The 26,817-nt window shown below is 51.9% G+C and overlaps 1 protein-coding gene across 1 annotated transcript; it reads left to right on the top strand.

Annotated features, from left to right (window-relative positions):
• LOC309664093 (uncharacterized protein C8orf74 homolog) lies at window positions 1-26,302 on the top strand. Its single transcript, XM_082469095.1, has 3 exons — window positions 1-1,196; window positions 21,395-21,798; window positions 24,160-26,302. The coding sequence occupies exons 1-3, from the start codon at window positions 854-856 to the stop codon at window positions 24,397-24,399; spliced, it is 987 nt and encodes a 328-aa protein (XP_082325221.1). The 5' UTR covers window positions 1-853; the 3' UTR covers window positions 24,400-26,302.
• The last annotated feature ends 515 nt before the right edge of the window (window positions 26,303-26,817 follow it).

Consider the following 26,817-nt stretch of genomic DNA (forward strand, 5'->3'; position numbering starts at 1 on the left):
GCAAGGTGGGCACCTGCGGAGTGAAGAGAATCCAGCCTGCAGGGCTCAGGCCTCTGAGCTGTCCACAGAGGGGTGTCAGGGCTCTGCTGCAGACCTCAGGCAAGAAGACCCCAGGCCAGCTCTGTGCACAGGTCAGCCTCTGACCGGCAGCCTCAAGCTGCTGGGGAAGCCCCCTGCCCAGGACCTGTGATTTCACCACCTTCCCTGGATCTTCCAACCAGCTGTCCCATCAGGTGCCAACCTAGGGATCTAAAAGGGCTGCAGGGGAGGAGAGAGGAGTGACCAAGGCTGAGACAAGGCTCTGGGCCTTACTCGGGCACCGTCTTCCATCAGTTCCCCCTCCCCTCACCCCAGTGGAGCTCCTATGTTTGGTGATTGCCCACTTCATGCCACACCTTTTCTTACCCCCTCCTTGAAAGGCACTTGATTCTCCTACACGTGTTGGTGATCTCTAAGAACCTTTCTGGAAGGGCCAGGCGAACTCTCAAGTAAAATGAATCCTAACCTACAGAGGGGAATAAGGGGTACCCTGACCAGTCTCTATCGCCTAGCTTCACCAAGCAAGACACATTTCTCTGCTAAAGCATTGCATCTCCAAACCTCTTCTTGGCCAGTCATTTACACTTTAGTATGAATTTCATGATCGGATCGCCATCTCTGGAGCAGTTAGTTGGGAGTCGTCTCAGAGGAATGTCAAATTTTGTTTGAGGGAAGGGGAAGCAAGGATCATAATAATTGAGGACTTGAGGCCTGCTGGAGGTGTAGAAACCTGGAACTGCAGCAGCTAGCATGAGAACGCCCAGAGGAAGGAGCAGTGCTAGAGAGGTGAGGGAAACCTGACCAGAAATGAAAGATGAACTCTGCCCAAGCACACCCCCATGCTGGGTCACTCTTCAGGATGCTGGAGAGCATATGCTGGGCCCCCAGTAATGTTTTGCCCAGTGACGTTGGCATCCTGATTCCTCAGTCTCATCCTCCACCCCTCGTATATCATGCCCTGCAGAAACCAGAAGGTCGGGAGCACCTACGGAGACTGCTCAACTGGGAAGAGTTTGACGAGCTCAGAGACTCCCGCAGAAGCATCCTGCTGGACACCCTCTACGAAAGTATCATCTTCGCTGTGGGCAAAGGCTTCCCCTGGGTAGAGGTGGCCCAGGTGGTCAAGTTCACAGAAGAGCTGCTCAAGGAAACCAAAGGTACGGGGCATCCAGGGCAGGAGTCAGCGAGGCTTGGGGAGGGCACACAACCCCAGGAGCTCTCCGAGAAGCCTGGAGCCCCTTCCTTTCTTTCCCTGGCATTTAGCCTCCTCGTATGCTCACAAAGAGGGTCCCTGTCCAGATTTTCTGGAAAGTGGAGCAAACAGAATGTCCTTGCTGAGTCTTATCCCTGATCTCCCTGGTGGAAACTCTCGCACCACGCCAAGCTGTTCACAAAGCAACCAGGGGTGTTTGCTTTTCAGTCAGTCATTTACACTTTAGTATGAACTTCATCATTAGACCCATACCTCTGGGGCAGCTAGTTGAGAGCAGGCTCAGAGGGAAGTCAATTTTTGTTTTAGAAAAGAGAGAAGGAGGGACCATAATTTAGAATTTTTGTTTTGTTTCTGCTTAACATAAATGTGTCACTATTCTGCTTAAAGTCCTTCATTGACTTTTCACTGTACTCCTGAGACACTGCAAATTGTTCCCAGCATCAGTTTTTGCTCTGCTGAGTGTCTTGAGGGAATCCTCTACAGGTGTCAGCTTGCTGGCAGGGATGGGTGAACCACAGTCAGGTTATGGAGGGAGCAGCTCTCCCACCCCTGCCCTGCGTTGGGCTTCAGGAGAGGAGGGTAAACATCTCTCCCCGTGATCCATGGCACAAGGGGATGTGGCCACCTCTGTCCACCCCTTAGGCTCTGAGATGCCGATTCATCCATTAAATAAATCCATGGCCACCATTGTAGTAATACTCAGCCAAGAATCATCAGTAGGTGCTAAAACCAGTGGGTGAATGCTTGATGGGAAATGGGCTATTTACTCACTTCCCAAGAACCTCCCCACAACAACCTCACTGATTGCAAAGGGGAAAAGAATGCTTTTACAGTGAGGTAGCCTGGCAGACACCTCCTTAATCAAATGATCCATCCGTAAGAGGACACACAATACTCTGCCGCTTGACGGGATGCAAAAGAATTAGCCAGCCTCCTTCTGTGATGGCTCTAGCAAAGACTCAGAACATGATGTCATAAAAAAAAAAAACCACTTCCAGTTAGGGGCACTGCACAAAGTCCCTCTCCTGTAAGCTTCAAAGCATTAAGGTCTTGAGAACCAAGGAAAGATAGAGGAACTGTTCCAAACTGAAAGACACTGAGGCGACGTGGCCACTAAACACAGCAGGTGGTCCCAATTTGGGTCCTTGTGCTGTAAAGAATGTAACTGGGGCAGCGGGAGAAGCTTGGGTCGGGTCTGGGGATTGGGCAGTAGTGATGTGTCCGGGTGCACTCCGGATTCTGGTGGTTGTGGTTAATGAGTGTGCTCGAGTGAGGAAATGCACACGAAAGGATCCTGGAGGGTGGGGCATGAGGTGGATCACTTATTCTTTAAGTAGTTTGGGAAACTTTTCTTTGTGCTATTTTTTTCTAGCTTCATTGAGATACACTTGACACACAATACTGTACAAGTTTAAGGTATGCAACATGACTTGATACATGAATATATTGCGAAATAATTACCACAATAAGTTTAACGAGCATCACCTCACCTACTTACAATTTTTTTTCTTGTGATGAGAACTTTTAAGGCCTTCCCTCTCTTGGCAACTTTCAAATATACAATACGGAATTGTTAATTATAATCACCATGCTGTACATCATATCCCCAGGACTTAATTATCTTATAACTGGAAGTTTGTACCTTGGGCCACCTTCACCCATTTTGCCCACATCCCAACCCATGCTTCTGGCAACCACCTATCTCTTCTCTATTTCCATGAGTTCAGTTTTTTTAGATTCCACATATAAGTGAGATCATACAATAGTTGTCTTTCTCTGACTTTTCTCCCATACTATAATGCCCTCAAAGTTCATCATGTGTTCACAAATGGTAGGATTTCCTTCCTTTATGGCTGAATAATATTCCTGTGTGTGTGTGTGTGTGTACACACACATATACATATACACACACATATATAGTATATATTCACGTTTTCTTTATCCATTCGTCTGTCAATGGTTCCATGGGTTGTTCCCATACCTTGGCTATTGTGAATAATGCTGCAATGAACGTGGGGGTCAGATATCTCTTCAAGAGTGATTTCATTTCCTTTGAATATATACCCAGAAGTGGGTTTGCTGTATCATGTGGTAGTTCTACTTTTAGTTTTTTAAGGAACCTCCATACTGTTCTCCATAGTGGCTGTATCAATTTACATTCCCACCAACAGTGCACAAGGATGCCCTTTTTCCCACATCCTCTCCAGGACTTGTTATCTCTTGTTTTTTTGAGGATACCTATTCTAACAGGTATGAAGTGAGATCTCTTTGTGGTTTTGATTTGCATTCCCTTACGATTAGTGATGTTGAGCACCTTTTCAGGTACCTGCTGGCCATCTGTATGTCTTCTATGGGAAAATGCGTATTCAGATACTTTCCCCATTTTTATTATTTTATTTTTAATATTTTACTATTCGGGTGTTTGCTGCTGAGTTGTATGAGTTCTTGATATATTTTGGATACTAACCCCTTATCTGACAAATGGTTCGCAGATATTTCTTCACATTCTGTAGGATGCCTTTTAATTGTGTTGATCATTTCTTTTGCTGTGCAGAAGCTTTAATGTGATGTAGTCCCACCTGTTGATTTTTGCTTTTGTTGCCTTTACTTTTGGTGTCATTACCCCCCCAAAAATCATTGTTAAGATCAACGTCAAGGAGATTTCACTGTTTTCTTCTAGGAGTTTTATGGTTTCAGGCTGTACTGTTTTTTTTTAATAGACTTTATTTTTTAGGGCGGTTTTAAGTTCACAGCAAAATAGAGCAGAAAGTACAGAGATTTCTCACAGAAACCCTGTCTCCACACACTCGCAGCCTCCCCCGTCGTCAATATCCCCCTCCACAGAGCGGGTGCATCTGTTACAGTCTGTGAACCTACGCTGATACACGAATATCACGCAAAGTCCATAGTCTGCATTAAGGTTCCTGCTTGGTGTTATGCATTCTAAGGGTTTTGACAAATGTATCATGGTGTGTATCCACCATTAAAATATACAGAATGGTTTCACTACCCTAGAAATTCTCTGTGCTCCACCTCTTCATCCTTCCCTCCCCCTCAATGAGCAGAAGGTAGATCTTTCTACTGTCTCTGTAGTATTGCCTTTCCAGGATGTCATATAGTTGGAATCATACAGTCTGTAGCCTTTTCAGACTGACTTCTTTCACAAGTAATATGCATTTTAGTTTCCTACATGTCTTTACAAGGCTTGATAGCTACTTTCTTTTAAGGGCTGAATAATATTCCAATGTCTAGATATAAGGGCTGAATAATTTTCCACTGTCTAGATATATCACAGTTTATGTATCCATTCATCTACTGAAGGATATCTTGGTTACTTCCAACTTTTGGCACTTATGAATAAAGCTGCAAGAAATATCTGTAAGTTTTTGTGTGGACGTAAGTTTTCAACTCCTTAGGTAAATAGCAAGGAGGGTAATTGCTGGATCATATGGTAAGAGTATGTTTAGTTTTGTAAGAAAGCACCAAACTGTCTTCCCAAGTGGCTGCACCATTTTGCAACCCCACCAGCCATGAATGAGAGTTCCTGTTGCTCTATGGAACTGGCCACGGAACTGGATTCTGGCCATTCCAATAGGCATGTTGTGGTCTCTCATTGTTTTAACTTACGTTTCCCTGGTGACATATGATGTGAAGCATCTTTTCATAAGCTTATTTGCCATCTGTATATCTTCTTCTGTGAGATGTCTGTTAAGATTTTTACCCTTTTTTTCAGTCAGGTTTTTTTCTTATTGTCGAATTTTAAGTGTTCTTTGTATATTTTGCATAAGAGTCCTTCATTAGGTGTGTCTTTTGCAAGTATTTTCTCCCAGTCTGTGGCTTGTCTTCTCATTCTCTTGACACTGTCTTTTGCAGAGTGGAACTTCTTAATTTTCATGAAGTCCAGATTATCAATTCTTCTTTCATGTATCACGCTTTGGGTGTTGTATATGAAAAGTCATTGCCAAACCCAAGGTCATCTAGATTTCCTCCTGTTATCTTCTAGAAGTTTAATAGTTTTGTATTTTACATTTAGATCTGTGATCCGTTTTGAGTTAATGATTATGAAGGGTGTAAGGTCTGTGTCGATTCTTTTGTTGTTGTTTGTTTACATGTGGATGTCCACTTGCTCCAGCACCACTTGTTGAAGATTGTCTTTACGCCACTGTACTGCCTTCACTCCTTTGTCAAAGATCAGTCACCTATATTTGCATGGGCCTATTTCTGGGCTCTATTCTGCTCCATTGGTCTATTTGTCTATTGTTTTGCCAATATCACACTGCCTTATGTACTTTTGGGGAAACTTTTCTATTTTGAAAAATTTTTTTAGTATGAAAGTTTTGTAATCTGTAATTTGAGGTCCTCCACTGGCCTTCTGACCAAGATTGTAAACAGCTGCCAAGCAAACAGGACTCACAATGCCTTGTCCCAGATGCACCCAGAGCTCACCCACCTGTCCTATCAGCAGCACCCGAACGTCCAGTCTCACCACTTTTCACCACCTCCTCATCCACCACCCTTTCTAACCCACCACCATCTCTTAACCAGTCCACTGCTTTCACATCTTGTATTTCTGCACCCATTCGCCAAACTGCACCATGATTTTTTTCAGACACAAATGAAATCCCATCACTCCTCGGCTTCAAGCCACTCAGTGTTCCTACCACACATATTATGTGCACTTGCATCAGCCTTCTTTTATTTCTTGAGCTGCCCGGGTACCCTTCCATGTCTCTCCTCCAGGCCAGCGTTCCAACCCAGTGGTCCCAGCCTGAAGGCTTAAGCAAGACATGGCAATGCTCATGGGCTGGTTTCAGGGATCCTTGGGAAATTTCATCCCACCCTAGACACCCCCTGCCCCCTCGGGGCCTTCTTGGCATCCCTCCGGGTCCCGCTCCCCACTGCTCACAGCAACGCCTGGGTACCAGAGTTCAGCCCTGTTGTTTGAGCTCTGCAGTGGCTCGTGGCCAGAACAAACACTGACGAGCAGGAGAAGAATGTCAGCCCCAAGCAGGTGGGAACTCGGACTCTTTCAAGTTTCCATCAGAGCCTTCCACAGGCTGAGCCCTTGAAAAACAGTTGATGATGATGCAAACCCAACTTCATGAGGAGATTAGATTGCACTGGCGCTTTCAGTATTTCTGGCCATCACATACCTTACCAGTGCAGCCTATCTATGCCTGGTAGACTTAGACCTTAGAGTTGCTAGGAGACTTGGTGATTAGGAAACTTAATTCCCTTTACTGCAGGAACACCTCTCAACCAGCCAGCGAGGTTTTCCCAGCCTTTGCTGCCACTCCAAGCGATGGGGAGCTCCCTCCTTCTGAGGCAGTTCATTCCTTTATACAACCACTCTCATTATTAGGAATTCCTCCTTATATCTAGTTACACCCGTCTTCCGCACCTTCCACGCACACGCCCAAAGTCTGTCCTCTAGAAGCAGTGCGCTGGCCCTGCAGATACTGAATGGGCTTCATATACTCTGACCATTATATCTTCACATGTCGACTGGACATCCCCAAGTGCCTTTTATCATTTTTTTTTTTAAGAGACAGAAGGTTTATTCACAGAGAAACACACTCCAGAGACAGAGTGCGGGCCATCTCGGAAGGTGAGAGAAAGCCCAAAGCACATTAGCTTTTGACTGAAGACACTGGGCAACCTCCCTTCCTCAGAATCTTCCCCTGGACTATTTCCTGTCTTTGTCATTCTTAACACTGCGTCATTTCCATAGACCCCTCCACCCCACCTCCCCACCCCGTGCCCCCTCTCTTTCTGCCCTTCCCCGGGCATCCTTGTGTTTGTCAATATCATTCTTAAAATATGGCTTCCAGATCCAACACAATACCACCTGCGATTTGATCAATGAAGTGATCTGGGATTTTATCATCACCCTTGTCCTGGTGAGATGCTCCTATTCATATAGCCCATGGGTATATTTTCTTCATCAGCATCAACGTCACAGTCATATTGGGCAGGCAGTGCACCATCCCTAGCCATTTTCCCAATGCTGCCCTTGCACATGGCAATGTTGAATGCACATGCAGGACCTTACAATCATCCCCACTGATTCCGTCTTGTCAGTGTTGGCCCGTTGTTGGCTTGTGAGATCTTAGTTCCCCAGCCAGGGATTGAACCCGAGCCCTTGGCAGTGAGAGCACAGAATCTGAACCAGCGGACCACCAGGGAATTCCCCTTCTGGCGTCTTTTAACTCTTGATCCTGGGACATCCAGCTTACAAGATTTTCCCGTTACTTTTAAACCAGCTCCAAATTTGTGAAACATGGCTGGTACAAACATCAAGTAGGAAGAAGCTCTTGGGTGGGCTCCCAGTGCCTGAAATTGGACTTGCTGAAGATAGCATCCATCTGGAGGCTCCAAACCTGGAGAGAAGACTCGAATCCTAGTTCAGTCCCTCGCAGGGCATGAGGTCCTGGGCAGCCACACCACCTCTGAGCCTCTAATTACACATCGAGAGAAGGAGAAAAACAAGAGCGCCCGCTTCATAGGACTGAGGTTATGACGATGAAGCCCACAGCACAGCGCTTGGTGCCTGGTCAGCGCTCAGCGAGGACCGGCCCTTAGTTTCAGGAGGGACCACAGGGACAAAGACCTGGAGATGTGACGGGAGGTGATGTGATTCCGAGGTGGCCTGATCGATCAGGTGTGGCTGGCCGGCCGTGCTTTATGCAGATCCCGCTTCACATCAGCCTGCAAACGTCCAGGAGTCACCCCAGCCCCGTCTCAAGAGCAGCAGAGATGGTCCCGAGGCCCTTTCTCCTCAGATGTGTCGCAGGGAGTGGGGCAGGACAATGGGCAGGGAGCAGGGGGCCTGGAGGTAAAGCAAACTGCAGACTCGTCCCCGAAGTGGGGCTGCAAGAAAAGAGGCAGATAAGACGGTCCCGGCTCCACCCCCGGCTAACGGACCCGCTGTGAGTGCCGACTCCAGCTGACTCTGGGCTTGGAGGGTGCAGAGTGTGGGTGCAGCAGGGGAGAGCCCCCGAGAACCCGGCCTCCTGAGCTAGGCCCACACACCTCAGGCCCCGCCACGGTGCCATCAGGATGATGCCTGCTGCTGTAGGAAGCGGCCAGACTGGCCCGACTTCGCCCCGCAGAGCCACGCCCACACTGCCTCCCACTCACAAGAGCGTGAACAAGCGCATCACTCCTCAGAGGCGGGGGTGGAATTTCAGCGGGCACCTCCTTTCTCCCCCAGACGCTCCTCCTCACCGTGCATCAGCTCCAGGCCCAGGCTGGGCCAGGCTAAAGGCCGCATAGCCGAGCAATCAGGCACCAAACTCTGCAGTCAGTAGACCTGGATTCAAGTCTGCCTCAAACACATTACTGTGCAACCTTGAGAGCAGTACTTTACCTCTCTGTGCCTTCCGTTCCTTACCTCTAAAATAGGGCCATAATAGTTCCAACTCATAGGGCGGTTGGAAAAACTAAAGAGACAGGGTCTGCAGAGTATAATAGAGTGGGAAGCATGTAGGAAATGCTCGGCAAAGGTTAGCTCCCACCAGGCGTGGAGGTGAGGCAGGCCGCACAGCAGAGGCTGGTGGTCCAGCACCAGAGGTTGCTGCATGCTGCCCCCCCCCCCCCCCCCGCCGCCCGGGGTCTTGTTGTCTGGGCCATTTCTTGTCTCTCCCTCCCCCTGCAGGCAGGACTGCAGATGGGTTCAAGTCATGAGCCTGCAGAATGGAGGTCCAGACTGGCCCCTAATGCAGCTGCCCCGCCCTCGGGCACACTGGTGGGGAGGGCCCAGTGCCCACCAGCATGAGGAGATGGTGTATCTTCATTCCCCCTGTTAGGGGACCCCGGCCGTCAGGGGCAGGAAGGTCAGATCCCAGAGGAGCTCTGGTCCTTCTCATCTCGTGTCCCGCCTGCCCCTTCCCCCAGGCACATCCCACCCATCACAGGTCGTGGGCCGTGGGATGCAGACAGCCGGGGGTCACACTGGCTGGCCAGCTCACCTTCCAGCTTCTGTTTCGGCTAAAGTCCACAGTGGGCTGTCCCTCTTCTTGGAAGGTAGCTTCTCCAGGGATGAATTTTTTTTGGGGGGGTGGTTAATCTAGGGCTAGTGATGGTTGAGTTCTGTTTGCATACTAGGTAACAAAGTTGGCAGACAGCCTTTAAGGAGGGTCATGTTTGCACAACAATGATTCAGAGCTCTGCCAGGACGGCCGCCAGCTCGTCTTATCTCCCAGCCCAATCGAGTCTCAGAACCGGGAGGGAAAGCGTGGCCCATTATTCAAAAGCATAAGCTGATTCCGTGCTGGCAAATGGCTCACCAGAACGTTCTGGTCTCAGTCCTTTAGTCGGCACCTCCTCTGCCAGCCTCCGGGAAGCCCCGGGCAGATCCCATCCTGCTGCGTCCTTGGGGCCCAGGGTGAAGTCACCAGTCTGGACACAGAGGGACAGAAGGCTGCCAGCTCCATCCCGGTGGGAGGAATTCACAGGAAGAGGCAGATCTTGCATACCCTGCCTCGGGTCCCGGGGAGGAGAGGAGAGAGATGCTGGGGCATCTGGGACCCTCGGGGAGCTGCAGGGATTCAGGGCGCCCGGGGAAGCCCCACGATTCTTATCTCCGACGGGCACAGTGCAGCAGGGGAAGGGGGTGGGGAGCAGCCTCCCCCCGGCCCAGGCTTCACTCAAGGCCGGAGGCACCCGAGCCAGCGCAGATGCTCGCCCGGCGCCTGTGACCACCTGCCCACCATCACTTCAGCCACTTGGCAGCTTCTGCTTCTCGTCCTCGACATGTGGCAGGCACTGGCTTCTCTCTGGTGCTGCACCTGGACTTCTGGGCTAGGAAGAGCCCCTTTCCTGCTGGCCTGGCCCCCAAATCCTGAGTCTGGGAGGAAGTGGGCCTCAGTGACCGGCCGGTGGAGGCACGAGGCGGCCAGGCGAGTGTCCGGTGAAGTGCGTCACGGCACTGGCATCTGCAGTTCCTACCCACGGCCACTCCTGATTCTCCCGGAAATGTCTTCCAGGCAGCTGTAGGATGGAAGGCAGCCACCCCAGCCGACCCCGACAGCCCGGGGCTGAAGGGAGGCAGTGACTCCCCCAAGCTCCCTGCCAGCGCACTCCCGGCCATGCCCGGGGCCACCCCGCCAGCCCCCAAGCTCCCTGCTAGCGCACTCCCGGCCATGCCCGGGGCCACCCCGCCAGCCCCCAAGCATCTGCCCACGTTGGCGAGCTTCCAGCCATTCAGGAGCGGCCCCGCAGAGAGCAGGGGCCCTTCTATCTTCCGGAAAGTCTGCCTGTCCAGCGGCTTTCTCCTGGGCAGCCCGAACCCCACGCCTCTCAGACCAAACCTGGAGGAGGGGCCTTCGGGGGCAACTTTGCTGATGGAGAGTGGACGTTTCCACAGAAGCCGCTGACTGAGATCTTAGAGCATCTCTTGGGGCAAAGGTACAGCTCTCATTCCAGAGATCCCTCCCTGAGCGTATTCGTTTGCTCAGGCTACCATAACCAAGTTCCCCAGACTGAGCGGTTTCAACTACAGAAATGTGTTTTCTCATCGTTCTGGAGGTTGGAAGTCCAAGATTAAGGTGTGAGCAAGGTTCTTTCTTCCAAGGCCTCTCTCCTTGGCTTGTGGATGGCTGTCTCCTCATTCTGTACGTCACATGGCCTTTCTTCTGTGTGTCTTGTCCTAATCTCTTCTTATAAACGCGTCAGTCATATTGGATTAGGGCCACCCACATGACCTCATTTAACCTTAATCCCCTGTGTAAAGACGCTATCTCCAAGTTCAGTCACATGCTGAGGGACTGGGGCTTAGGATTTCAGCCTATGAATTGGGCGGAGGCGAGGGGGAGTGGGGGGCCCTGTGTTAACACAGCCCCTGACACTGAGTGGGGTCACAGCCCACCAGGTGAGAATGAGCCCGTCAATCGGCCAGAAATCAAAACTGTGCCTTGGAACCTTCCCCAGCCTTCCCCGAGGGGCTATCCCTGCTGCGTAGGGGGCACAGAGATCCTGGCATTTCCCTATGTAGCATCTGTAAGCCCCACTGCGACCTTGCATCATGGGCATTATTTTAAAGATGAAGGAACTGAGGCCCAGAGAGTTTAACTAGCTTGCCCCAGGTCAAAGTGGAGTCAGGATTTGAACCCAGGTCTGTCTGACAGCAGAGCACACCCCGTACCCCGCCCTCCCGCCTCCAGCCCTGGCCACGCGACCTTCCATCTTGACCTTAGGGATCTGTGCACAGGGCACATAAGATCCTGAGGAGCCCCCAGCCCTGCGGTGAGTGGAACGAGGCTGCTGGCACGCGGGGGAGCTGAGCACCTGGAAAGCCAGGCGGCACACCTGGGGACTGAGTTCCTAACTTGGTCACCCAGAGCCACTCCCAGCACGAGCCTGGGGTCCTGGCGCCCAGCAGGACGGCTCTGCTGCGGCGGGTGGCGTAGGCCCAGCCCAGAGAGGGAGCTGTGCCCGTCGGCTAATGTGTTCTTGCGTGGATGTGCCCGAGTGTGGGTAGATGGTACTGGTGCCCTGGGGACCAGACCTCTGGCCCCTTGGAATGATTCCCTGTCCTCCCTCTAACTTCCCACGTTCTTCCTCGGTCGGCTGGACGTGCTGGTCGGTCTCTGAGTTCCCCAGCAGCAGAGGGGACAAGGGACGGGTAAGAAGTTGCCAAATTTTAGTCTCAGTACAGTGCCCTGTCCCTGAGACGGTGGGATTACGTGGTCATTTTCATCTCGGGGATGATGACGATGAGGATGATGATGAAATCCAAAGTCAGAGGCCCCTCACCAAACGTGAGATGGCCGCAGAGGGCACCCACGATGCCCTAGGTGTGGCTACAGGGGACTGTCAGCTCAGTGGAAATCACCATGGCTTCTTAGAGTCAAAAGGACCCGAGAGGTCACCTGATCCAAGGCCCCTCCCACCACACACACACACATTATTCAGGATTTCTCTCCCCAGCTAAATGCCTCCTCACTCCTCCGCTGATAAAGCTCTTGTTTCTAGAAATTTCTTCCTGCTTCTGAACAGAAATCTGTCTCTTTGAGCCTTCCGCCTGATGGCTCCTGTTCTGACCTCCGAACCCTCCCAAATCAGCTTAATCCTGCTCCACTCACTCAGCCATTCTCCAGCAAGCATTGCCAGAGCACCACGCCAGGGCGTGGAGAAGAGCGGACATCCACTCAGCAGTCCTGACGTACAAGCCCTCCACGTGGATCATCTCATTCAATGTTCACACCAAGCTCTGTTGGATGGGTACTACTGTCCCTATTTCATGATGATGCAACTGAGGTTCAGAGAGGTTAGGTAACTTGCAAATCGTCACACAGTAAAAAAACAAAACCAGCATTAACCTTGAGATCATCTGGCCCCAGAGTTTTGGCAGTCTTTCTTGCCAAAGCTCTTTAGCATTAGCCAACTTCTTGAGGAATGGGGGTGAGGGGTGCATTTGCTAAGCAGACAAGGCAGGGGACCACTATGGACAAAGAGAAGAACTTGGGCAAAAGCCCATGACAGTCTTTAAAATACCCGACCCTGTGTTTGCCCTTTGAGTCCCAGGAAAGTGAACAGGGAGGAAATCTCTAAAAGGACAACAAAGTCTTTCTAAATCTTAATGTGTGGGTAGATTTTTCCTTTAATGTGACTATTGGTTTATCTTTAAAACAAACACAAAAAACCTAGTGAATGGGAAAACAGCAGGGTACTTTCTCAAAAAATTAAACATACACTTACCCTATGATCCAGCAATTCCACCTCTGGGCATATACCTGAAAAAAGTGAAAGCGGGGACTGGAACAGATATTTGTACACCCTTGTTCATGGCAGCATTACTCACAATAGCCAAACAGTAGAAGCAACCCATCAACAGATGAATGGATAACCAAAACATGGTCTGTACATACAATGGAATATTATTCAGCCTTCAAAAGGAAGGAAATTCTGACACATGCTACAACATGGATGAACCTTGAGGACATTCTGCTGAAGGAGAGAAGCCAGTCACAAAAAGATAAATACTGCATGATTCCATTTATATGAGGTACCTAGGGTGATCAAATTTGTAGAGACAAAGTAGAACAAGAGTTGTCAGGGGCTGGGAGGAGAAGGTAAATGGGGAGTTAGTGTTTAATGGGGAGAGAGTTTCAGTTTTGCAAGATGAAAAAAGTCCTGGAGATGGATGGTGGTGATGGCTGCACAACAATGCAAATGGACTTAATGCCACTGAACTGTGCACTTAAAAATGGTTAAAATGGTAAATTTTATGTCATGTATATTTTACCACAATAAAAATAAAATTAAAATTAAAAAGCCCTAGTGGAAGTACTGTAGTTCTGTATATTCCATACCTTCTGTTCACTCCTCAAAAATACTTCAGTAGCTGAGGTATACTCGCCTTGGAGTTGGGGAATCTGGGTTTGAGTCCTGATTTTGCATAGGTCCACTAAGCGTCAGTTTACTCATCTGTTAAATGGCAGCAATTACCTCTATTATAAGTTGATTATGACCAATTAAATAAATTGATGGATAATTAAATGCTTTAAAACTGTAAAGTAGCATGCCAGGGTAGGCTGGTTGTATTATTATTTACTGAGAGCTGAACACTGGGCAACAACTACACGTCCAGAGTTTTTTGGAAAGATCCTCTGGGATTGGGAAATCTGGTCCATTCGAGCAGGTTCCTGCCACCGAGGAGCTCACAGTAGCAGGGAGAGAGAGAAGAGAATGCTCCAGAGTTGTTGGGGAGAGCTATGAACTATTGGGTCACTCAGTAAATGGTCTCACCAGAGGAGTTGCCCCTTCCTCTACCCTCTGAACCCCCTAACTGGGGACAGCCAACTCCCAGCCATCCTTTGACCTCAGCAGCCAGTGTGGCCAGGAGAAAAAGCACATCAGCATGCCATGACCCACCCCCAGCAAGGTAGAGAGAGCTTCCAGGTGAGGACCTAGGAGGGAGTGGATTGAGGAAAACCAAGCTCTAGGAACTCATTGCCCTAGGAGCATGCGGGATCCTCTGGAAAGCCAGATTTATCCCAGAATACCTCACAGTCCCCGGGGAGCTGGACGCCACGCCTAGAATCTTCACGATGACGGTAATGACAACCACGTGATGTACTGAGTGCCCCTGTGTACCTGGCGCTTCGGAAAGCTCTGTCACACATGCCCACATCTAACCCTACGAGGTAGATGCTTTTATTGCCTCCATTTCACAGATGAGAACACTGATGCCCAGAGATCCAAAATAACTCGCGCAAGTGGTTAAGAAGCAGAAGCAAGCTGTGAGCCCCCAGCTGTCTGAATCCCCAGGCTGTGCTCTTAAAACCACACCAAGCTCTAAGGGACGGCCCCAGCGTCAAGGCCATCTTCAGGCCAGGGGCTGCCCTGGGCTCAGTGGGGGCCTCCCCGTGACTGTGAATGGTGCCTGAAAACAGAGCCCATGGCTGGCAAGGTGCAGTACGACCAGATCCTTGGTACTGTGGTCAGACGGCTGATCAGTCAGCAGCCATCAACATCCAGGCAAGACCCTCCACCAGCAAAAAGGTTACAACTCGCTGAAGGTTCATATGATGGTTAGCATTTTTTAGAAATAAAATATTTGCTAATTAAGGTATGCACATTGGTTTTTAGACATAGGGCTATTGCACACGTAAGAGACTACAGTATAGTGTAAATATAACTTTCATACGCACTGGGAAACCAAAAAATTCGGGTGACTCGCTTTATTGCAATATTCGCTTCATTGCAGTGGTCTGCAACTGAACCCGAAATATCTCCAAGGTCTGTCTGTATTTGCCTCAACTAAATCTAAGAAACATTGCATAGGCTCAACCCTTTTTGGCCGTTTGCTGAGCCTATTAGCATATTTTGCTGAGCTCATTAGCATATTAAGGACATCTGTTTAATTTCCCTGGATCCAACATGTGTTCAAGGCCATGCATTTTTACGTAACACCTGTTGCAAAACAACCTTTGGAAAACTGTCACCGGGAGGGTTGGGGGGCCCTTCCAGTGTCCATCTCCAGAGTCTACAAAGCAAGCCCAAGCCTCTTGGATCTGTTTGCTGAAAGGGGCCTTGCCCGGTCAGGCTGGGGTTGGAATTCTGGCTCTGCCACTCACCAGCTGTATGCCCTGCAGCAAATCCCTTGACCTCTTGGAGCCTCAGTTTCTCTCACAGGTAAAGCGGGGATGGTGGCTACATCTGCTCACCTTGCTGGGAGGAGCTGGGCGGAGACTGAGATGACCCAGGGCATGCGGGCCACAGAGGGAGCTCCCTGAACAAAAGTCCTCTCCCCCCCAAAGAAAACACACCCTTTCTGCTGAGCTGGCACCGGCGCCGAAGGGCGGATGAGTTTGGCAGAACCTTTCCAAGAGCAGAAAGGGGGGCAGGGAGCAGCATTCAGGACCCCGGATGGGGGTGAAGTGGAGGGTGAAGTGGTGGGCTTTCCTTTCCCACCACCCCGGGCTGCCCTGATAGGTGCTCGGGTATTGGGAAGGGTAAGCCGGGCCAGACTGCAGCCTCGCTGGGCTCCTCCCCTCACAACCAAGGCAGGGGCAAACAAACTGGTTTGTCACGGGGCACCAGTGGCAGCTGGATCCTCCCCCTCACCCACCCCGAAGGAACAGCCCCTCATCTCCTTTCCCAACCCCCCAGGATGCACCCCTGTGCTCGCCCTCGCCCAGCCCCAGACCCAGCCCGTGAGGGATGGGAGGGAGGGAGCCCAGAGCGCCCGGTCCAGGCCCAGTGCCTTTTTGCCCTGATTCTGGAGCAACTGGGCTATTCCACCCACGCTCTGGCCCCGCGCTCTCCTCCTCCCCTCCGCTGTGCTCGGTGCAGGTGCTGGCCTCCAGGCCCTTGGGGACCGTCTTCAGGAAGTTCCTAGCAGCCAATGCAAATGAAGGCCACTCCCTGTAATTGAAGAGCAACTTGCAAGGACAGATCTGTCCTCCCGAAGCCAGAGGCTTCTCCCTGAGACTTAATCCTTGGCTTTCTGAGTCATCAGGGGCTTCACCCGTGACAAATAGAGGGGGGTCTGGGGGCCAAGTGTGTCTCGCGAGCCAGCTTGGACAATTTTTGCTGAAAACCAGAACTGCTCCAAAGAGTGTCTTGGGGCTGAAAGTTAGAATTCAGCCCAGGGGTCCTTCCCTGTTGACCAGGGACAAGGCCCACACTTGTGTTCTAGGATGACAGGCAGCTGGGATACCTGTGGGTGTTAGCGTGACGGGGCTCGCGCACATCTTGATTCAAACCTGGACTCCGTGCATGGCTGCCAGGGCCTAGTGGAGAAGACCAGGGCTGGCCTAGCCGAACGAGGCAGCCGGGGCTGCCCATATCTGGAGGGTGCAGGTGACCCCAGCCCCACGTGCTGCCTGGCCAGGTGGGAAGAGGAGCAGGGTGCCTTCCTGCAAATTCAGTTCCTCAGAGCCCACAGAAGTTTCCATGATTCACCTCACCAAGTTCACACAAAGATGCCTCCATACAGGCCTCAAGTCCAGCTTTGATTACCAGAAACCGATGACCTCACACTGCTGCCTGCCCTCTGGGACACCTTCACTGGCCGTCCCCACCGTCCTCCACATACTATCCCGCGGAAATACCTGCCTGACATCTCGCTTCTCAGCTTAATGCCTCTGAGTGGTCCGCAGCTCTGAGCTGAGATTCTTAACCTTTCCTTTAGGAATTTGATGATTCTCTCTAATGTGCACTCTCCCCAGAAAAAATGTGCATGCAAAATTCTAGATGCAATTCCAGGGTCCCGGTCAGCCCTGAAGCCCTTCTTTGGATGTCCTTGCGTTTCGTGAATTCCGGTTCAAGAGCCCAGCTTCTGTGATGAAGTCCAGCTCTCTCATGCGACCTACACAGCTTGCCCTCTGCAGACTGAAGACCTCAAGCCGTCTGTCCCCCAGGCCAGTCCCCCAGACTTCAGCCTTACCTCCCAGAAACTCGGAACCAGGTGTGGCTCCCTGCCCCTGCCCCTCTGCTTCTACGAGTTCCACTTTTTCAGATTCCACATTCAAGCAGAATCACACAGTATTTATCTTTCTGTGTCTTGCTTATTTCAATCAGCATAATCTCCTTCAGGTCCATCCTTGTTGTTGCCAATGACAGGATTTCCTTCTTTTTTTAAGGCTGAATAGTGTTCCATTGTGTGTGTGTGTGTGTGTGTGTGTGTGTGTGTGTGTATCACAATTTCTTTAACCATTCATTCGTCTACAGACATGGCAGACACTTAGGCTGTTTCCATATCTTGGTTCTTGTAAATAATGCCATGAACATGGGGGTGCAGATATCTCTTCAAGATCCTGATTTCATTTCTTTGGGTATATACTTAGAAGTGGGATTGCTGGATCCTTTTGAGAAGCCATTTTAGATATTTTTCCCTAACTGCCCACTGCTATCAAATTTTAATATCCTAGGTATTTTGTATGTCTGATTATATACTATATGTATATCTGCTTTATACATATAAAGTTTACTCTTTGTATTCGATGCAAGGTTAAAGATGACTAAATAACATTTTAAAGTTAGATTAAAAACTGAAAAGCTGTCAACGTTGAACTTAACTATACTTTCTGAGTAAATTTTAATGTGACTTATTTATGTACGTAAATTGTCAAATTACATATGCAAAGAAGAATTTATACAAATATATAATGATGAGAGCAATGCAATCAAATCTTAAAATGTCATTCAAAACTGTTATTTTTCTGGCAAAACAATGGACAAAATTAATTTCTTAAAAACTATTTTCAGTAAATTTAACTTTCAACTTTTGCTTAATATAGCAAGGTAACCAGTTGATAAGGGTGTGGTGTGGGGTGGAGTGGTCTGGGAGGCCCCTGTGAGGACCAGTGGGACCCACTGAATGCTCTCTAGCCTGCCAACCTCCCAACCTCCAGCCTTTCATTTCCTCCAATGGGCCATGCTTTATCCAACCACAGGGCCTTTGCACAGGCTATTTCCCCTGCCTGCTTTCATTCTTTTCCACCTCTCTTTGCCCAGTAACTCCTCTGACACTCCCCATCTCAGCTCCTTCACCACTTCCTCAGGGAACTGCTCCCCGATTTCCCTGAGAAAGTCACTTCTTTCTACTGTGCACCTGCCGAGCCCTACGTAGCCCTGAGCAGGGTTATACTATCTGTGTGTTTCCCCTCAGCCTTTCACCACCTTCCTGGACCATAAATGAGTTCTTGACACATGGAAGGAAGGCCCCTAATGAATATTTGTTGAAGGGATAAATGAACAGCTCCTTCACCACACTTCACATGTCAGAATTTGTTCATTTACTCACTGGATACCTATCGGCCCCTACTGAGCACAGAGCCCTGAGCTGGGGGCTGAGAACAAAGAGGGGATGTCATCTGTTCAACAGTCTCCTCTTCCACAGACTGGAAGGTCTCTGAGGACAGGGGTCACGACAGAGGTAAATGTCCCACGCTTATCGTATTCTCTTGGTGTCCCCCGCCCCTGCTCCCCAAGGGTCCCCAGTAAGAGCCTGGGAGTCGGGCAGGCCTCTATCCCCCTCCACATCCGGCCATCAGTCCTGCCACTCAAATCTGCCCCTTCTGCCCACACCTGCTGGCCTGGCACTCCAGTCCGGACTGGGCCGCGGTCTGCCCACAGGCCACCACGTAACCGGAGTCTCCCTGGGCAAGCCCTGCGCTGCCTGCAGTACAAAGCCCTGGCTTCTGAACACAGCACTCAAGGCCCTCCCGTGTGCTTTCCTCCCACCTCTCCACTCAACGCTTGCCGTTTTCTGCCTCTACATTTAGGTGCCAACAACGACAAACTCGGTCTTGTTCCCCACCCGTGCCATGTGGTTGCTTGCCCCTCTGATCTCTCATGCTGTACCCATGCCATGCCTCCCCCACCGTCTTTGCTGGCTCAGTCCTACTCAGCCTCTGTGATGTCGCTCATGCCTCATCTTCTCCAGGAGACCCCCATCCTCGACTGAGCACTCCTCGTCACCTGATTCTTTTCCTCTTTACACGTATATTAACATTTGCTTGTGCATCTCTCCTGAGAGAACTTTGAGGGCAAGAGTTGCGTCTGATAAGACACATGATAATATTGCTAGAACCTAGCATAGTGCCTAGTAATTAATAGGCCCTCAGTAACAGTTTGACAAATTAATTGTTGACGGATGGAGAGATGGATGAACGGATGATGAGTGACTGGATGGTTGGATGGATGGATTGATGGATGGATGGAAAGATGGATGAACGGAGAGATGGACGGGTAGATGGATAATGGATGGATGGGTGGATAGATGAATGGGTGGATGATGGATGGATGGATGGATGATTGGGTGGATAGATGGTAATGGATGGATGGATGGATGATAGATGGATGGATGGATGGATGACTGGGTGGATAGATGGTGATGGATGGATGGATGGATAGAGAAATGGTTGGGTGGAGAAATGGATGAATGGATGATGAGTGAATGGATGGGTGGATAGAGAGATGGATGGATGAATGAACAGACCAATGGAGAGATGAAAAGATAGAAGGAAAGAAGTGGCCGGGAGAGACTTTTCTCACAGCACAGAAACAAATGCCTCTTTTCCTATAGCATTCGTTGATTACTGCCTTGTAGTGGGTTCTGTGCAAGGCACTTGGACGTGTCATCCCATTTGGTCCCCCTAACAATCCTATAAAGTAAACATGACTATCCCCCCATTTTACGTGTGAGGGAATGGAGGCCCAGGAGTCACAGCTGGGAAGGGACAGAGCTGTGTCAGCCGTCCGGGCCCAGCGCCCTCCCCTCCACCACCCTGAGACAGAGCACCATCTCGGGCCTCGGAGCCTGCTGATTTGCCTTGAAAGGAAGGGAAAGCACAGCCCACTAACTTTTAGTTCTGCACGGTGCAGAGGCCTCCCTCCTTCCCTCCCCCAGGAGACTGAAGCCTAAATGCCAGTGACACTTCCCAGCGCTTGCTAACGAGGCTCAAGGCGGAGCAGCGCTCCATGTACTAACATTTCTCTAAGACCCTGATACCTCTACCCTCTCGGGACTCAGGGGAGAGTTAAGGTAAACAGGCCCACGCAGAGCCAAGAGTGAGGACAGAGTGAACACAGAATCGGCGGCGGGTGAGGAGGGTTTGAGAGACAAACGGTGTGGGCCAGGCTGAGACAGCCCCTCCTGAAGGCGCAGGGGGCACCCTGGCTGGGGCGGGGAGGCTCCACCAGGGCCCCGTGGGGGGCTCCCCCGGGGGGGATGAGGACGGGGATCTGCGGGCGGGCTGGCCTCCACCCCGGGAGGAAAGCCAGGCTCCCCGCGTGCAACGCCTGGGCTCTGCCTTCAGTAGACGGGGTTGTGGACTCCCCGAAAGCCTGTGCCCAAGCTCCTGATCTGAAGAGCTGACACTGAGTCAGGGGGCGGGAGGGACTTGGCCGAGCTCCCAGTGCGCCCCGGGGATGGCATCCGTGTGAGGACTCAGGTCTCCTCGTGCTGCGGCCAGGGTCGTTCTCTGTCCCTTGTCCTGCCCTCTCCCTGCCTGAGGTCCGTTCACAGGACACGCACCTCATTTAGCCGCGACCCTTTAATGAACCATCCCTGTCTTAAGACGCAATCATATGCTGGAGAGAGTCCTGCCCCAGCTCCAACCACACCCCTACCCTGGGCTTCCGAGGGGCTTGTGAGGAAGAGGCGTGAAAAGGAGGACATGGGAGAAGGCGGTTTACCCTCCAAGGAGTGTTGCCCAGTGCTACCCTCAGAGCTGATTGATCTTTGCACGGTCTAAACAACACTTGCCTAACTCTGTGACCCAAGTCGCCAATACAATGTCTCTCCAATCATCTCATGCTCCACTCGATTCAGAATCCTTTTTTATACCCTCATCTCCTTCCCAAAGGGTCTGAAGTGGAAACAACATAAAGCACAGCTGAAATAAGTCTTTAAAACAAGATTTATGTGTCAAAATATAGGTAAGGCATGAGATAACCGTATCAGAGAAAATGGGATAAATGTAAGCTACTGCATAAAATTGCCTCTGAGCGTCCCAGAAGCCCAGGTAAAGGGGAAACATGATGCGCTCCATGGCTTTCAAGACCTCCTAAAGGGTGACATAGAATAGCGGTAGGACGTGGACGCTGGGGTCCAAGTCTGTATCAATCAGCCGTCAGTGCAGCTTCAGCCCCTTTCACACTCGATGCCCGGCCCCTCTGCGCCCACAGGCTGCTCCATCACTGAGGCTGTGACAATCCTGGGGAACAAGCTCAGAGATTACCGGGGGCAGTTGAACACCACCCACCTGCTGGCCCAGTGCGACTACTTCCACAACACGTTCATCCGCCACTACAAACTCTACCAGTACGTCCTGGGCCAGGACCAGGACGTCAACCTGACCGTCACTCACCTGGAGGTGTGTGTGCCGCCCCAGCCCCTCCCGCTGGCTGCGGGCAAGGACCAGGCCGTCTGGAAGCACCGGCAGCAGGTGGTGGGGCTCAGCGCGGCCGAGGTGCAGACGCGAGCCTATGTGCTGCAGCTAAAGGAGGCCCTGCAACTACAGCAGCAGCATCTGTTGCAGGAGATGCTCCTGGAGCTGCCCGGGTGGCAGCGCCAGGCCCTGAAGAGAGAGGTGAGGTGGGGTCCTCGGGGCGGGAGGAGGCTCACCTGCCCCCCACCAGCGTCCCTTCCCACCAAGAGGACGCCCGGGCTGGACCCTGAGGTCCGCAAGAGGTCCACACACCCAGGAGGGGGCAGAAGGGGACAGGCATTGCGTGCACGTTTCATGAAACATCCCTGAGATGTATAATTCATGGCCCCATTTTAGTGATGCGACCACTGAGGCTCGGAGACTTTAATCGCCTGGCCCAAGGTCCCCGAGCTAGCCTGTGGTAGAGTTTACATTTGGACTGAGGTCTGGCTGACCCCAAAGTCCAAGTCCTTTCCACTGCAGATTCTGCCAAAAGAGCCCCCAGGCTGCGAACCACCATAGATTTCCTCAGTGCCCTTCGTCTGCTGCAGAGCCAGCATCCATGGATGACGCGTGGGCGGGGCGGGGGGGATGAAGGAAGGGCCGTAGGGGACAGACAGCTCAGGCCGGTGATGTGATGAGGTGGGGGAGGGGTGGAGCCAGTGGCCCAGGGGTGTGTGTGGAGCTAGGAAACTGGCTGCCCTCTTGGCAGGTCTTAAGGACCACTGGGGCTCCAGGAGCCAGAGTCCCTGACGACCAGCTCTTCAATAAATGGCGACGAGCTTGGTCCCAGGGCAGCCAACTCCTTGAGGGCCTGGCCGAGTCTAAATTCATTTTTTAACTATATGTAGGCAGTGATAGCATCGCTGTTGCTTGTTTTTGAACACAGAGACAAGTATGTGCGTGTGTGTATATATGTGTGCATGTGTTGGGGAGGTTTGAGCTGGGGTGGGGATGGGGAGTCTCAGGGACTCTGCGTTCCAAAAGCGTTCTGGTTCTGAACTGTCAGCCAAAGAGTGGGTGGCTTTGGGAAGCGTTCCTTTAAAGATGCATAAAACATTGGGGAAATCTGTAAACAACAATGAATACAATGGAACGAATGATACTCTTCTAAGTTTAAGTCTTCCCGGTAAATAGCGCATCGGCTGCCCTTCTTGCAGTGAGCGGGGACCCAACAGAACACAAACAACGGCTTGTCTCCACCTCCTTCCAGGGACCTTCCAAGATACGTGGGCGTGGGCGAGGCCGCGGGTGGAAGGGGCCGCCTCCCCTCCTGCCCCTGCGTCCCAGCTCCCCTGCAGGCCTCCATTGCGTGGCTGCTGGTACCTGCCAGGTGGAGCTTGTAGGCCAGGGTCCCCTCCGCTCTGTGCCCCTGAGCTGGGGACACTCAGCACCGCAGGATAAACATAGTGCATCTTCTTGGAGCGCAATCGTCCCCGACGCCCTAGGGGAAGAACACTATTTTTCTAGGGCAAATGTGAGATTTTGCGTGGGATTCTAAGTTAAAATATGAGATCTCAAAACAATGACTTGTAGGTAACCAGATACTCAAGGTATGTCCCCTGACACTCCCAGGACAAGCGTGACCTCTCCGCCACTGATTGGTTGCTTGGGCAGGGAACTTGGAGAAACACAGTTACATGGTCCCTGTCGCCAGGATTTTATGATGCCGTGATCCTGATTGCGATGACAGACAGGGTCTCCTGTTTAACCTGGCGCGTGGTGGCTGAGTTTTCATTCTTCCCCAGTCTGGCTAGTTGGGGGACACACCCACTCTCTGAGCAATTTCCCCTAACCCCTCCGATGAAGCCTGCAACTGGAGCTTTGAGATGTGAGAAGGAGATGAGGGCAGAAGAGGAAGGAAGGGGGCTGTTAACCAGGGACTTCCCTGGCGGTCCAGTAGTTATGACTCTGAGCTTCCACTGCAGGGGGTGCCGTTTGGATCCCAGGTCAGGGACCTAAGATCCTGCATGCCATGCTGCAGGGTCCAAAGAAAATAAAAACTGGAACTTAACCAGAAAGTAGGGGATATGGGGCTGGCCTCCAAGCCCAGAACAGTGTGAACAGTAAATGACACACTCCAATGGGGTGATTGCCACAGTACGCCTGAAGGAAAGATGGAAGAAGCAAAAAGAGAGCTGTAGGAGAGGGCCACAGGGAGGGAACTGCAGCTGCAGGTAGAGGACCATGGCCACGTCCAACCCCAGCGGGCTGGCAGGAAGGTGAGAGACTTCATCCTCTCCCCACCCTCAGATCTCCTGCCAGGGTCTCCCATTGGCTGAACTCAGCCAGCAGCCAAAGGTCAAGGAGAGCTGGTTGATGCAGACCTTAAAAGTCAGCCTCCCAGGGCACAGAGTGGGGTGGAGACAGATGGAGAGTAGGTCTGGGGGGGAATGGAAGGTCCCAGCACACTGAGAAAGGAGGCGGCTGTGTTGAGAAGTGGCAACTGCGGTGGGACTCTGTCTGCAGACGGCCTGAGCCTTCCCCAGGCCCTGTTCACCAGCCACATTCCTTTTCTTTCAGGAGCTAGAAAATCTCATCAACGAGGCCATTCACATCCACACTGAATGCCTGAAGGAGCTGCTGCAGTATGAGATACAGATAACCTTTGATATTTTGGACCTGAAACTACAGAAGAAGACTCTAAACCTCAGTGCTCCCACCCCTTACCCGCTCCCCATCACGGGCCAGTCAGGCCAAGATGAAGCTCTTAAGTTGTACAAAGCAAACAAAGGAAGGAAAGCCAAAGCAAAGAAGAAGTAGAAGGCCCCGGGGACCGCGGTCTGAAGACTCTGATTGAGGAAGAGCCACTGACAGATAGAAAAGGATTATGTGATGTGCTCAGCGCCCAATAGATCAGAGGTTTCTAGCAATTAAAAGAAGCAAAACAACACTCATCATATTTTCTCTGTCTTCTCACTGGAAACCATCTTATACCACCTGAAAGTCCAACCCAAATGGATTTTCCTTGCGTGGAGGAGAGGGCTGTCCTGTAAGCCCAGGCAAACATCACTGACTAAGCCTGAGCTCAGACACGGACGACAGAACAGCCCCCAGAGGGTTTCAGCAGGTAAGAGGGAGGGCAACACCGGATGCCAGGGAGGCCCTGCGGCCAGCACAGTGGGTGGAAACAGGTGCTGGGACTCCTTCCTCTCCGAGGTTTGTACAAGGCGATCCATCACGCACAGCCTGCCCTGCCTGCCGGGTCTCCTGCTGGAGGACGCAGAGCCCACGCCTCTGCAATACTCTTCCTTCTGTGTGAATCCACAGCGTTTAGCCGGAAGCAGAGGAACACGTGCCATCCTAGATGTCAGAGACCTGGCGTTGAACCCAGCTCTGCCGCTGGTCGGCTGCGTGACCTTGCTCGTGTCCCTTCATCTCCGAGCCCAGGTCTCTCTCCTGTCAAGTGGGAGGCCTGCTGGCTAGTGTGGAAGGCCCCTCTCCCACGTTAACATCCTAAGGGAGAGACGAAGCACGGTCGGCTCTTCTCGGTTTTCAAGGGGTTCAAGGTTCGAGGGGGCTGAGTACCTCCTCAAAGCTGTAGAGTGAGGCAGTGAAAGCATCAGGACTGGAGCGCAGGCCGTGGGACCCTTATCTGTGCTTCTTCCCCTGCAGCACTGGGCCTCGTGCAAAGAGCCTCACAAACCCTGTGGTTGTTGGCTTAGTAATGCAGCTATATAGCTGACAGGTGACTGTGGCCCCCGAGGTCAGGGCAGAAAGGACGGTACCACTCGCTGCCCCTCGCCGGGCCAGAGACCCGCTCTGTCTCCCCGGCCGTCTGCTGCGTGTGGTCCTTGCTCACGCCGGGCCAGGCCACTGTGCAGGACTCCCATCCCTCACACCCAGCTCCCCAGGGCCACCGCTGCTCCCTGGGTCTTGCCCCTAAGGTGTGCCTGGGTTTACACGTTTCCAGGCAGAGCTGGTCTGCTTTCGGAGGCCAGGCTGGATTTAGGTCTAGGGAGCCCTGGAGCGGGCATGTCAGCAGGCCTGGAGCCTCCGAAAGAAGTCCAGGAGACAGGGGACCCCCGGCTGGGAAGGGGACCCCTCTGGCAGGGCTAATCCAGACTCTTCTGCCCCCCTACCTTGCTGCTGCAGAGAGTGTGTTCCGTACCTGAGAAGTGGGCTAGGCTTCCCCATGCCTCTTTGGACAGAGGAAGGAGGACCCAGGTTTTCCTTAAATGTTTTTATTCATTCATTCATTCATTCATGGATTCATCCTTCACTCCACAAACATTTTTCAACATCCATGTCTACTGTGTGGCTGAAACCACTACGGCCCCGATGGAAGTGTGAGAGCTGCCATCCTATCTGGTTCAGGCCTGACCAGGATCCCAGCCTGTGTGGGTGGTCTGTGTGTGTGTGTGTGTGTGTGTGTGTGTGTAGGAGGTGGAGGGGGAAAGTGGGGTGGGTACCCCTCCAGCTCAGGCCATGTGCTGGAGGACCCCCATCTAGAGCAGGAGAGACTTGGGCGTCCTGGCCAGCCTGGGAACCAGCTCTAGTGCCCAGAAGCCACTGGAAGTCCTGGCTGACGCTGGGCTGGGTCACTGACATGCAAAGGGGTCGATAGCTCCCTCCTGCCCTGTCCTTCCCCCAGGTTGCGGGAGGCTCAACCATCCTGTCCGCAGCCTCGTCCACACCCGGGTCCCAGCCTTGCCCTGCCGGTGCCCAGAGAGAACCCTGAGGCTCTGGGCACTTTCAGACTCAGGCCATTAGGAGCCTGAGCTGTGGGCCGTGGACCAGGGGCGCCGTCCTCCCCACTGGACCTGGACCTTCCCCGGGAGGACTCCTGCCGTGGGAGCCCCGGGTCGCTACCCCATGGTGGACCGCCGGCCTGGCCAGGACCCTCCTCCTAGGACCGGCCCAGCTGCCAGCGGTGGGGTGGGCGCTGCGGGGGCCGAGAGGAGGAGGGGGGCTCCTGCAGCCTCGTGCCCACGCTGCTTGCACCCCGGACCCTGCCTTCACCCTCAGGGGCAGCGCTGCCCTGCCCCCTGGAAGGGTTGGGTGGGGTCGGAGTGAGGGTTTCAGCCTCACAGTACGTGCAGAGGTTACAAAGCGTTTGGGGGAGGAAAGAAAGAAAGAAAGAGAGAGAGAGAGAGAAAGAGAGAAAGAAAGAAAGAAAAGAAAAAGAAAGGAAGGAAGGAAGGAAGGAAGGAAGGAAGGAAGGGGGGAAGGAAGGAAGGA

This window comes from Balaenoptera physalus (assembly GCF_965194825.1).
Source record: "Balaenoptera physalus genome assembly, chromosome: 7".
In the NCBI taxonomy this organism is placed as follows: domain Eukaryota; kingdom Metazoa; phylum Chordata; class Mammalia; order Artiodactyla; family Balaenopteridae; genus Balaenoptera; species Balaenoptera physalus.